The sequence below is a fragment of the Pipra filicauda genome, unplaced genomic scaffold, assembly GCF_003945595.2.
Source record: "Pipra filicauda isolate LSUMZ 115617 unplaced genomic scaffold, ASM394559v2 scaffold191_size1418713_pilon, whole genome shotgun sequence".
Lineage (NCBI taxonomy): Eukaryota > Metazoa > Chordata > Aves > Passeriformes > Pipridae > Pipra > Pipra filicauda.
In genome coordinates this window covers 292,576-304,699 of record NW_024104300.1, presented here as the reverse complement: position 1 = coordinate 304,699, position 12,124 = coordinate 292,576, and the positions used below count along the sequence as shown (strand labels likewise).

Below are 12,124 nucleotides of genomic sequence, written 5' to 3'. Positions count from 1 at the left end.
ATTTTTACATAAATCACATTGCATTCATTTAGTATTACTGACAAGGCAATACAAGCAATGAATTAAGTGACATTTTGCAGAGACACAAGTTTTCAGACAAGAACCGGCATCTCACTCCCAACTGCATGTTTATAATCTGTTAAAAAACATTTACTACTAAGTAAGCAATACAGTATGACTTCCAGGATCAGACATACAGCTAAATAATCACAAGTAATTTCAAAAGTTAATAGTTATCCCCCTGGGAGCAGGAAAGGGATGTAAAGCATTAGAACGGACTGACCGCGGAAGACGTGGAGCCACCATCTCTAGAAGTGTTCAAAAACATGTAGATATGGCACTTGAGGACATGGTGTAATGATGAGCACGGCAGTGGTGCTAAATTAGTTAATAGCTGGACTTGAAGTACTTTTCCAGCTTTAATAATTCTCTGATTCTAGGATAAAAGCAAGGAGTACAAGAAAAAGCTCTGCAAAATAATTTGATGGGTTGCAGCATATAAGCATTTTTAGATCCTATCCTGTTCCTTTCAAATTATCAACTGGCTAATCACTGTTTCCTATTAAAACTTAACCTCTGTTAGTTAAATCTACCTTGCCTGTTGCTATACTTCCATGTACTCAACATATCCGGTCAGTTCCAGATAATGAATACTGCTAACAGCTCTCCTTAACTCTGAAAACCAATCACGCCTTCATGTGAGAGCCAGCACTTGTCTACATACACATTGGAGAATTTGGTTTTGGCTCTTTATCTCTAGATTTCTCATTCCCTGATAACCATTAGAACTTGGCACTTCTCCAGCATTGGCTCTGTTCTTTTTCACCTTTGAGATCTTTTGTGCTCTATTACAGGTGTATTTCAATGCATACAAAAGCATTTCAGTTCAACTTTATATCTGTGGTTCATTCAGCTACTTTTCTTTTGTAATGCTGAAAATGAGATAACCTACCAATATTCTTCATACAGAATTCAGAATGTATAGGTTTGTATCCTGATGGATAATGTTCATCTAACTGTTGTGGAGAGTGGAGGTCAGAAAGAGTGGGTTTTTCAGGGCAGGAAGGGGACAGCGTTTCACAGGTTCATACCAAGTCAGCCACTTTTTTTTCCAAATGCCCAGTGACAATCACATTTAATGTATATGTGTAGGATGTTAACAAACCCACTATGACCCAGCCAAACTCAAAAGTGAATCTCATCTGTTTCAGTTAAACAAGAATGTCAGTACTCACAGCATAAAAAAAAAAATAATAAAAAAAATTATGTGTATAATTTTTAGCCTATCTGAAGGTTACCTTCTTTCTATTTAGGAAAGTATTTGCTTACTGTGAGGCAGCTCCCTTTTCCTTATCTCTCTGCACCAATTGCTTCCATTAACAAGGAGATCCAAAGCAATGATAAGTTCCTGAAAAATCAGTTGTACTTTCAGCAAGGCAAAAGATAAAGAATAATTTTCAGAAATGATTATGAAATACCTTCTCCTTGGGGGAAAGCTATAAAGGTATCTTACAGCAGATGACCATTTTCACAATTGACTTCTTGAGGGAGAGGAGGGTTCTCTGTGTTATTCATAAAATGATAAACAAATGATTTAATTTTGTACAAACAGGTCAATAAGTAATTCTACATGCTTTAGATTTCTTGATCTTTAGAGTAAACTAGGGAAACTTATATCTTAAATCTGCTTCCATTTAGCATGCTTTAAGAACAGCATCCAGAGCACGAGGAGACTACATTATTAATAGAACTTACTCATAAATCACGTTTTTCATTTGATTTAATTGACCTTTGTGCAAACAGTACTTCAAAGGCTGCAGATGCCTTTTTGCTTATGCCAGTCAAAATTCCTTTTACAGGATTTTTTTGTTTTTAAGACACAGTAGAGGACAAGTTTGCTCATTTCTTCTCTTAAGTATTCTTTAAAAATTCATAATGCTTTAGTATGAGTTTCTGCAGTGTAAAAATAGGCATCCTGTATTACAAACTCATACAAAATACATCACTAGCTTCAACATTAATGTAATATCATTCTGGAAAGACAAAAATAGCAGGCAGTCAACTGACTATACCCTAAACTGGTACGTGGTTAGCTGAAGTATTCTTAAACAAAGCAGCCTATTTAAGTCAAATACATGATGGCATGTTCTTACTGTATTACAGGAACAAAGGTACTCCATAAGTAATACTGAAGCAAGTTCCTTATAATTCTTAACCTACTCCCACTTCAACAAGAAGGAAGCAAAAAACATGTTTTGGTCGCACTGCAAAGAATTATCTGGAGGTTGCTCTGTTTTGCTTAATGTTGAGAACTACTTTGTGGAGCTTACACATATGTGCTTGACTAAGAAAGCAAGAGATACTTTTGTAATAAACTCCAAGGCATTTTAAATACTAGTGACTTTTGTAAACCATCCCCACAAAAAAAAAATTGTGTGTGTAATCTAAAAATAACTAAAAAACGATTTTATTTTTCTGGATGTTCCCATGCACCTATCACATGTGCCAGAAGTTAGATCAGTCCTTCACAGAATTCTGTCAGTGTGCTTCATTGTATCATTTCAGGTTGAAGTGCTTTGATATTCTCAAAGCAAAGCATCTCAACTTAGGGGTTACTGCAGTGAGCATGTGTTAACTTTTTTAACCGCTATAGTCCTTTCACACAGATATAAACAAGCTGCTGTTCATGTTTGATGCCTGGTATTTTTGCCAAGAGAAGTGGTAATTCCTTACATTTATTTACAATGGATCCATCGCCATGATGACTTCATAAAAATCAGCTTATAATTGCAACCACTTAGTCTGCACAGAACCACAATTAGATAATTTTTAATGGAAGCATCCGTGACAAACTTCAAACAAACTACTTTTTCAGAAAGTAATTTTTGTAAAATATTGGTTGTTTTTTTTTTAAATTTCATCGTTAAATGATTATTAGAGATTATATGGACTACAGCCCTTCTCTCTTGAAATTAAAAATGGAATTCACCAAAAAAATCAACTGTCTTTCTACAGAACAGAGTGCCGGTCAAGGTATCACTGTCTGCTCTATTAAAGACAGCTAGCTTTCATTCACAAATGTTTTAACCCCTATCAGGTTTAATAATAATGATCTGTTCTTTGCTACCATAACATTAGGATCATTACAAGATGTCTGTTATATAGTGTTGCATATCACCCCTTAAATTACTTATGAGTGCAGCGGTGAACCACCAGACATTTCAACAGCCATCGAGCTGAGGACATTTCTTTCAGATAAAAGTAGGTGCTGTCATTGGTTTAACAGAAGCTCTCACTAAGATTTCTGCTCATGCTTTCCACCAAGGACAAATGTTCTGTACTTCATGCATGTTGAATAGAAAGGGTGATGGATAAAGTCAGTGTTTTTATTTTAAAATCTAACTCCTTTTGCAAAACCTTGGAAATAAAATCTACTTAAGGCAGCCCGTACTTGGTGAGTAAAGCTGCTTTTACATTGGTGATCTTGGCCAGAAACTCTGTAAGCACTCAGTCTATGTTCTAAAACCGCAGTTCCCTAAAACATCATCTCACGTCATCTGGCTTCCCTCCCAACAAGAGATAACCAGCACATCTCCTCGGTAAACCGTACAGAAAACACACAGGTAACCTCTAGCAGAGAACGTAAGGGAGATGGTAAAAGGAAAGAGAGAGAACGTCTGACATAGGAAAAAACCAACCAACCAACCAAAAAAAAACCCCAAAACGCTTCGAGTCTGCTTCCAGTTCAGCAAACTGCCGGAACGAGACCCGCGCCGGCCGCTCCGCGCCGACCTCGCCCCGACCCCGTGCCCTGACCCGCACTGGGCGGGCATCGGCCGGCACCGGAGCCCGGCCTGGACTGGGCACCGCAGGGGCGGCGCCGCGCCCCCGCCGGCAGCGGCTCACAGAAACACAGAACGGGTCAAGCTGGAAGGAACCACTGCGGGTCATCTGGTCCAACCTCCCTGCTCAAGCAGGGTCATTCCAGAGCACATGGCACAGGATTGCGTCCAGACGGTTCTTGGACATCTCCAGCGAGGGAGACTCCACAACCTCTCTGGGTGATCTGTTCAGTGCTCAGTCACCTGCACAGTAGGGAAGTTCTTCCTCGTGTCTAGGTGAAACTTCTTGTGCATCAGTTGCTGCCCATTGCCTCTTGTCCTGTTGCCTGGCACCACCGAACAGAACCTAGCTCCATCCTCTTGTCCCTCCCTCTTTAGATATTTATACAGAGTTCGCAACAGACCCGGAGACTGAAGCCCCGCACTCGCTGAGCGACTGAGCAAGAGCACTCGCCCCCTGGCGGTCTCCGCACGCCCTTAGGCCCCTTACCAGCCCTCCTCCCGCCGCCTCCCGCACCACCGGGGCCTCAGGGGGCCCGGGCCGACACCGAATGGGGTGGAGCCGCCACTGCTCCACCCACCCCGCGCCCGCGGTGCGCCGCGGCCGCAGCAGGCGCTCATCATCGGCGCTCATCGTCGGCGCTCATCGTCGGCGCTCATCGTCGGCGCTCATCGTCGGCGCTCATCGTCGGCGCTCATCATCGGCGCTCATCATCGGCGCGCCGGCCGCTCTTGCCCCGCCCGCCGCTCACGAGTGCGGCTGCGCGGGGCGCTGGGGCCTGGCCGCGGGGGTGGTGGCGGCGACTGTGGGTCTGCGCGTGTGCGGCGGCCCAGGCGGGCGGCCCAGGCAGGCGCGTCCGGCTGTCGGCGGAACGGCACACAGCGGGTGAGGCCCGGGGAGGGCGCGGGGTGGGGGGCGCAGGCAGAGCCAGACTCGCGGAGGGACGGAGGGAGGGAGTCAGTCCGCGGCGGCGGTGCCGGTGCCCCGGGGCGGGCGGCGCGCTGGCCCTTCCCCTGTGGCGGGGCAGAGGAGCCGTGCGGCCGGGCGGCAGTTCCCGGTGCCCCCGGTGAGCTGCGCGGTGCTGGCAGCGGCCAGAGTTCGGAGGACCTGCTGGAAGAGGAGAGCCCAGGAGGCCTAAATGTCCCGAAATCCAGTGGGGAATTTAATTTAACTTATTTTAATTGTTTTCCCACGTATTTCCTCATCCCAGCCTGCTGAGCCTGGCAGTCCCTGCGGTCTCTTGAGAACTGATGCCATCCTGACGCCCCTGGCGGGGAGCTGGGGCGAAGGGACCCCTGGGCTGGTGTTCAAAGGCCTTTCGATGTCCCCGCTCCCCATTTGTTTGTGTTAATTCCCCATGCCCGGGCGGTCTCCTGCCACGGAGGCCTTTGTTCAAAGCTTCCGTGGCGGCTGTGATTAAGCTGTTCAGAGCTTACCTTGCTCCCAGTTGTCTCTTGTGAGGCACATGAGGTGAGTTCAGCGTTACTGGTGTCTCACAGGCAGGCTGATCGCGAAGGCATGAAATTCCTCGGGGCTGCCCCGCATGCTGGGAGGTTGAGAAAGCACAAAACCAGTTCGAAATAACTGATCGGCGGACTTTAAGACCTATGTTCCACTCTGAAGTTGCTTAACATTCGTGCCGTAATTTTGATACTGCTTTCTGCTGAAGAAATCAGAGGAAATAAACCCTCTTTCACAAATTCGTTTGAATACACTTCATATGAATAACACTCGCTTGTGATCAGTTTTACAGTTCCCTGTTTTTAATTCGCTTTGCAGGACAATAGGAGGATGTATAGTTTAATAGCATAAAAGAACAAAAAAAATCCCTGTGATATCTGCATCTGTTGTAAGGGAGGACTTCTTTATACTTCCCATTTTATTTCTAATTTGACAGTACACTATGTGGCTCTGTACAGCTGATGTTTTGGTGTCCTTAGGTTTTGACGTTTCACAGCCCACAAGCTAGTTGTAGAGAAATGATGAATAAGAAAATGATTTTTTAAAATATTCTTCTATTAGTAAGGTTGGATTTGTTGGTTTTATGTGACAGTAGCTGTTTAAATAAAATCAGGTTAGTAAGTATCTCTTTCTCACCTAATTCTTGAAAAAAGATATTCCCATGAAGCACTTTCTCTAATTTGTGCAAATGTATGGTGTCTCTGGTAGGGATTTAAAGGTGCAGCATCATGGTTATGAAAGCTTCAGTAGAAGATGATGATTCAGGCTGGGAACTCGGTATGCCTGACAAGATGGAAAAGAGTAATACAAGCTGGATAGATATAACCCAGGATTTTGAAGAAGCTTGTAGAGGTGAGTTGTATTCCTTGTGTTCTCAGAAAACTTGGAATCCTTTGGAGTACCAGGCATAGTGATTTGAGGTCTTCTGGTCTATAGTTTGACCCAGATTCAAGCCTCAGATGAATGAGCTACATTGATTCTGTGTTAACTGTGAGGATAGAAATGCCAGAACCACCCCACCTTGCTCCTTTTTCCAGATTACGTAAATATCTTTTTAATTCACTTTTTGTCTTACACATTTTCTCACCTGCTTTTTTTCCTTTGCAAAGATTTCTTCTTATCTCTTCTGCCAAGTGGAAATATCATTCATGCATGCGGAATCAAGACTGTTTTCTTTCCTGTATATTTTTGGATCTATAGGGTCTAAGAATTCATTTAATTCACCTTGTCATCTCTGAAGCAAGGCTGAGTTTCTGAAATGATGTAATGCATCCAAGTAACAGGGAAATAGTTGCTTGCATTTAAACAGTGCCTTTATTGTTGTTAGATGCTACTGCTAGTTTACAGTTCTTCAACTGATTTAATGATGACAGTAGTGAAAAATAAATATAAAACTGCAGCTTACCACATGCATTGTTACATGATGATAAACACAATTTCTGTATGCCATCAGATAATTTCTGTATATTACTTATATCTGTATACTTATCAAATGTATCTAAAGACTTCTTTAAAAGTAATGAGGAAAAGCAAGCCTTTTAGTAGTCTCCCCTGGAAAAGATTAAGACACCTGCACAAAGGAGCACAGGAAACAGCTCATGCTGCTATTTCATAGAATAATCATCATAGAATGATTTGGGTTTGAAGGGACCATCTTGTTGCAAATCCCCTGCCATGAAGAGGAGCATCGCCTACCAGAACATGTTGTTCAAAGCTTCATCCAGCCTCATCTTAAATGCTTGCAGGGATGGGGCATTCACGACTTTTCTGGGCAGCCTGTTCCAATAACTCACCACTCTCACAGTGAAGAATTTCTTCAAATATCTAAAACTCTTTAGCTTAAGAGTTGTCCTATCACTGCATGCCCTTGTAAAAAGTCCCTTCAGCTCTCTTGTAGCCCTCTTTCAGGTACTGGAAGGCTGTTAGAACGTCTCCCTGGAGCTGTCTTTTCTCCAGGCTGAGCAGCCCCAGTTCTTTCAGCCTGTCTTCATAGGAAAGGTGCTCCAGCCCTCAAGTCATTTTTGTTATTCTCATCTGAAGTCACTCAACAGGTCCCTGGTGTTCTGTGCTGGGGACCCCAGACTTAGACGCAGCACTCCAGGTGAGGTCTCACGAGAGCAGAGCAGAGGGGCAGAATCATTTCCCTCTACCTGCTGGCCATGCTGCTTTTGATGCAGCCCAGGATATCAGGTTTCTGGACTGCAACTGCGCAGGGTGTTTAGTAATTCTAAACTCTCTTTTAACTATTAGAATAACAGAGAGAAATGAAGGTAGACTCTGAACCACTGGGTTTCTTATAATCTTTCAGTCTTGAAAGTGCTTTGTAAGTAGAAGCAAACGAGGGTCGAATAGAAATGTCTGATCTGCTTCCCAAACCTTGCTTCTTAGCATCAGAGGGTTTGGTGAGTGACAAGACTATGCTGGAAAAGTTATGCTAGCAGGATGATTGTAACTGTTTATTCTGTCTGTTCCTTTATAGAACTGAAGTTAGGAGAACTGCTTCATGACAAGCTGTAAGTATGCATGGGGGATAGTTTTCATTTTTAGGTAGGATCAGTTCAGGTATGTTAATATTTCCTGATAACTAATCTTTTTTAAACTTCAAATAAAATATTTGAAGTATTCAGAGTATCATTATCCTCAGCAGTATGTATAAGCTGCACATGTATGAATGCTGAACAATTCTCATGGTGTCAGTATTACATGACATTTTCAATTAATCAATATATTTTAGAAGTTCATTGCACATCTTATGATCAGTGGTGATGACACTTCTGAACCTACTGAACTATTTTATGTGGACGTGCTTTTATAAAAAAATGCCAGAAAGACTTTAATACTTTTAATTTGGTTGCCTCAGATGTCATTATCAAGTTTAGTATGAACAATCCATATGCTTTAATGTAACTTAAATGACATGCTAAAACAGAAAGTGAGAACTCTACAGATTGAGAAAAAGTATATTTAAAAAAAAAGCATGTGCGAAAGGCTTGCTGAATTCATTAAAGAAAAGATTAAATTGTTTAGCCACACAAATCTATTCACTTGCATAAAGCAAAAAGTGCTTATTTGAGACTAATAGCTCAGAAAACAGAAGCACACTATTAAATCAAAACCTGTTCAAAAATACGTGCAAGGATGTCACCATGCTCTGTAGAATTAAAGCACATTTTCAGGTTTGATTTTATACATAACAGCATTTCAGAGCAAATCCACTTCTCAGAATTTAAGTGTGCCACATGCAATAACCTTTTTATATTATAAAGACTGGTGCAGCAGTTCTGATAAATGTCATATGTACCAGAAGCGAGACACTGTACCCCTTCTTCTATAGTTGTCTTTATTTGATGTGGTTCTTCTGCAAGCTCCTATGCCCTGACTGCAAGTTCAATATACTGCTGAATATGCTAGCCTGTGTCAGATATATATTGTCATTAGTTTGTGGGGGATGTATCTTATTTGGTTTTTTGGATGTGGTGTAATAAAGAACAGCTTGCTCAGTTAATACTCGTTTATTGTGTTAGGTGATCTTTAAAAAGGTGCTGTCATTATGAGGTGTATAGAAACAAGTATGCATAGATGTAGTAGTGGGATATTTAGCTCAGGAGTGGTTTTCAGCTTTAAAGAAAGGCAAATAGTTTTCTTCTACTTTCAGCCATCTGTTTTCCTACTGACTTGTTGAGAGATCCTCAAGTTGTGATGATCTGAAAACCATGATCTCTGAAGATCAGTACTAAAGTTCACATACCTTATTGTCTGTGGTCAGAATCTAGTGTACTCAGTTTGTCATCATATGCTTTTACATTAGTTTTTGAAGACTGTTTTGTATAAAACAGTTACATTCAGCATGTGTTTTTTTAATCTGTGTTCTTAGTTTTGGTCTCTTTGAAGCCATGTCTGCCATTGAAATGATGGATCCCAAGATGGATGCTGGTATGATTGGAAACCAAGTTAACAGAAAGGTTCTTAACTTTGAGCAAGCTATTAAGGTTTGTGTGAATTTCCTAGTTTTGTGAAAATATGATTGTGAAAATTGTGAAAATTTCCCTGTCTGTAAAAATATGATACAGTTTTATCAAATTACAGTTAAGCACAATTCAGCATAATTAATGTTTTCAATCTTTACTTTTTTTTAATTTTAATTTTGGGTAATAAAAAAAATAAAGTAAGAAATAGCTTGTGATGTTTACTTTTTCTTTTTTTAATTTTGTTTCCTGCATTATTATGATGCTAACTCTTCAGTGAAAAGTACTGTGAAATTGTTGTGTATTGATACCTCAAGTAAATATATTTTAGAAATGGTTTTGCAAGTCACCCTGTGCATTCCCAAAACGTGTCTTTTATGTGAAGATGTATTTGTTAGCCCCTATTTAGCTGAATGGAAGCCAGCTTCCTTACAAGTCAGAATTAACACTTCATGATATTATCAGTTTATTAGCATTGAACACAAGCTGAGTAATTTGACAACATTGACAGTAGTGATTAACTTTTGATTTATGGTCAAGATAATTTGGTTTAGGGCAGATTGAAAGACTTTCTGTTATTTTGGGAAAAAAAAGTGCACTCAAAGGCAAAAGTATTTTTTATGGTGGACTTTGTTTCAAATGGACTAAGAGAACTTAGAATGTATGCAGGATTGTATGCACTGGACAAATAAAATGATCAGAGTACAGCTGCAGCCTTTTTGGTCCTGACAGTAAAACTGTACAAGTGTTTGCAGTTTAAAAAGCAGTTTTCAAAGAATTGGTCCTGCATATTATCCCTTGTTCAATCTTTAATATGATTATACATACTATTTTGTGATTTTAGTGTTGACAGTTAACTGGTTTTAAACTTCTATTGTCTACTTATAAGTCAGAAATGGTACTTTAGCATTCTCTTTGAGTAGCTTTATGTTTGTTCAATGTTTAACACAATGATAGGAAGGCAAAGTTTTTCAGAATTTGAGACATTGTGAAGCTGATCAGTAAAGCTAGTGACATACAATTACTCTGAAATCTTAAGAAAATTTTAATTTTTGGCTGTACAGATAAGTTGTATTTTGCCTATATGCTTCCATAGTGTTTAGGGTTTTTTTCCTTGTTTTTTAAGGATGGCACCATTAAAATAAAGGATCTCACTTCACCTGAGCTGGTAGGAATAATGGATACGTGTTTTTGTTGTTTGGTAAGCATTTCTCTGTTCTTCAAATTAGGTGGTTAGGCTTAGAAAATATATATGTTTTATTTTAATTTCCACTTAGTTATTTGCATTGGCTATTATAAAAGGTATAATATTGATTTCTTGTTGTTTTACTATAGGAAACGTGAATAATTTTAAATGATTTAAAAGAAGGTTTTATAGTTTCTTGTTTTATGAATGTGTGTTATCCGATTGCCTGCTGTGTTTTGGTGTTTGAGTGTGTTGGAAGCCGAGTGTGCAGTAACTTGTAGCACTTTGTTGCTCCTTTCTGTACAGCCATAATTGGCTGAGCTTACAGGGGCATTTTGAAGAAAGAAAATAAATCCATTTAGAAAAAACAAATAAAGTATCACTTACTTGCTAATTGTGAATTTTTTTCCCTAGGTATGTGTTTTAATTACCTCAGTAAATGATACTAATTTCCAGTTACTCTTTAAAATTATATCCATAACATTACTTTGTTTTTTAAAACATTTCAAATCAGTTTAGTCCAAAAGACATCTAAGGATGACTGTACATCTGATACAGTGTAATGTAATTTGTCTTCTGCCCCTAGCCCCTGAAGTGCGCTTTTTTTGAAAAGGGACAGTGATCATATTAAAAATATGGTCCTACTTTAGAAATTTAAATTTAAATTTAGATTACGGAAGCTTTCCCTGTAGCTTAAAGCAATGTGAAAGTAGAGAGGGGGGATTGTGAAAGAAGCTCTAAGTCACAGAAGAAAAAGAACATGCAGAATATTAGTGAGTTGTTTCATAGCCACTTGCATTTCTTCATTCAGTATTCGTATAGAAAAAGCTTTTAAATCTGATGGTCTCTTAACTTAATGTCATGTCTAGATTGCAGAGATTAGACCTGAACTTTATCGAACACTAGAATTTTAGGCTTGTTATAGGCTTTAGTAACTTATTATCTGCCACAGCCATCAGATGGATAAAGGTTGAAACACCTTCACTTGCCCTTTTTTGGTAGATGGAAAGTTGCCATAGTAAGGAGTTCTTTAATGAGTCTTTGAAGCACAGTAAGACGGAAAAAGAATGGATCTATAAAAATGAGGACTTGACTGTCATGAGTAAAACACCTAATTTTCTTTTCTCTAGATAACGTGGTTAGAAGGACATTCCTTGGCACAGACAGTATTCACTTGCCTTTATATTCATAATCCAGACTTCATAGAAGATCCTGCTATGAAGGCTTTTGCTCTTGGGATCCTAAAAATCTGTGATATTGCCAGAGAAAAGGTTAACAAAGCAGCTGTTTTTGAGGAGGTATGTGTTTTAGTATCTCCTATGGTTATGTACATAAACAGTCTGGTAGGATGTCACTTGATGAAAATATGAAAGGCATATTGATATTAAGGATTTATGCAGAAAATAGTTACCTCAAGCTGGATTTGGGCAAGAAAGTCACCCAAGCCATTGAGTATATTCAGTTGCATAGAATAAAACTGGACATTTATACTTGACGGAGTTAAACAAAAGCACACCCTGTGCACAAACCCACTCACCCATCCCCCCAAAAAAGAAAAACCAACAAAAGACCCAAAACCCAAGAGGAAAACAACCCACCAAAACCGAAAACAAACAAAAAGACAATCCCAAATCCTAACCTGATAATGTAGCTACAATTTTTTATATTT

At 39.9% G+C, this 12,124-nt stretch overlaps 1 protein-coding gene across 3 annotated transcripts in view; it reads left to right on the top strand.

The window, feature by feature from the left end:
- The first annotated feature begins 4,621 nt into the window (after positions 1 to 4,621).
- NAA35 (N-alpha-acetyltransferase 35, NatC auxiliary subunit) overlaps positions 4,622 to 12,124 on the top strand; it is a 31,794-nt gene continuing 24,291 nt past the window's right edge. Inside the window, exons 1-6 of one of the 3 annotated variants that reach the window (XM_027731845.2) lie at positions 4,622 to 4,728; positions 6,013 to 6,156; positions 7,784 to 7,817; positions 9,179 to 9,293; positions 10,396 to 10,470; positions 11,586 to 11,753. In XM_027731845.2, the coding sequence (XP_027587646.1) occupies positions 6,033 to 6,156; positions 7,784 to 7,817; positions 9,179 to 9,293; positions 10,396 to 10,470; positions 11,586 to 11,753 (516 nt within the window). In that variant the 5' untranslated portion in view covers positions 4,622 to 4,728; positions 6,013 to 6,032. Of the gene's footprint in view, positions 4,729 to 4,886; positions 4,910 to 5,024; positions 5,314 to 6,012; positions 6,157 to 7,783; positions 7,818 to 9,178; positions 9,294 to 10,395; positions 10,471 to 11,585; positions 11,754 to 12,124 lie in introns of those variants that run through there. The other 2 variants (XM_027731847.2, XM_027731846.2) reach the window with 2 other exon arrangements.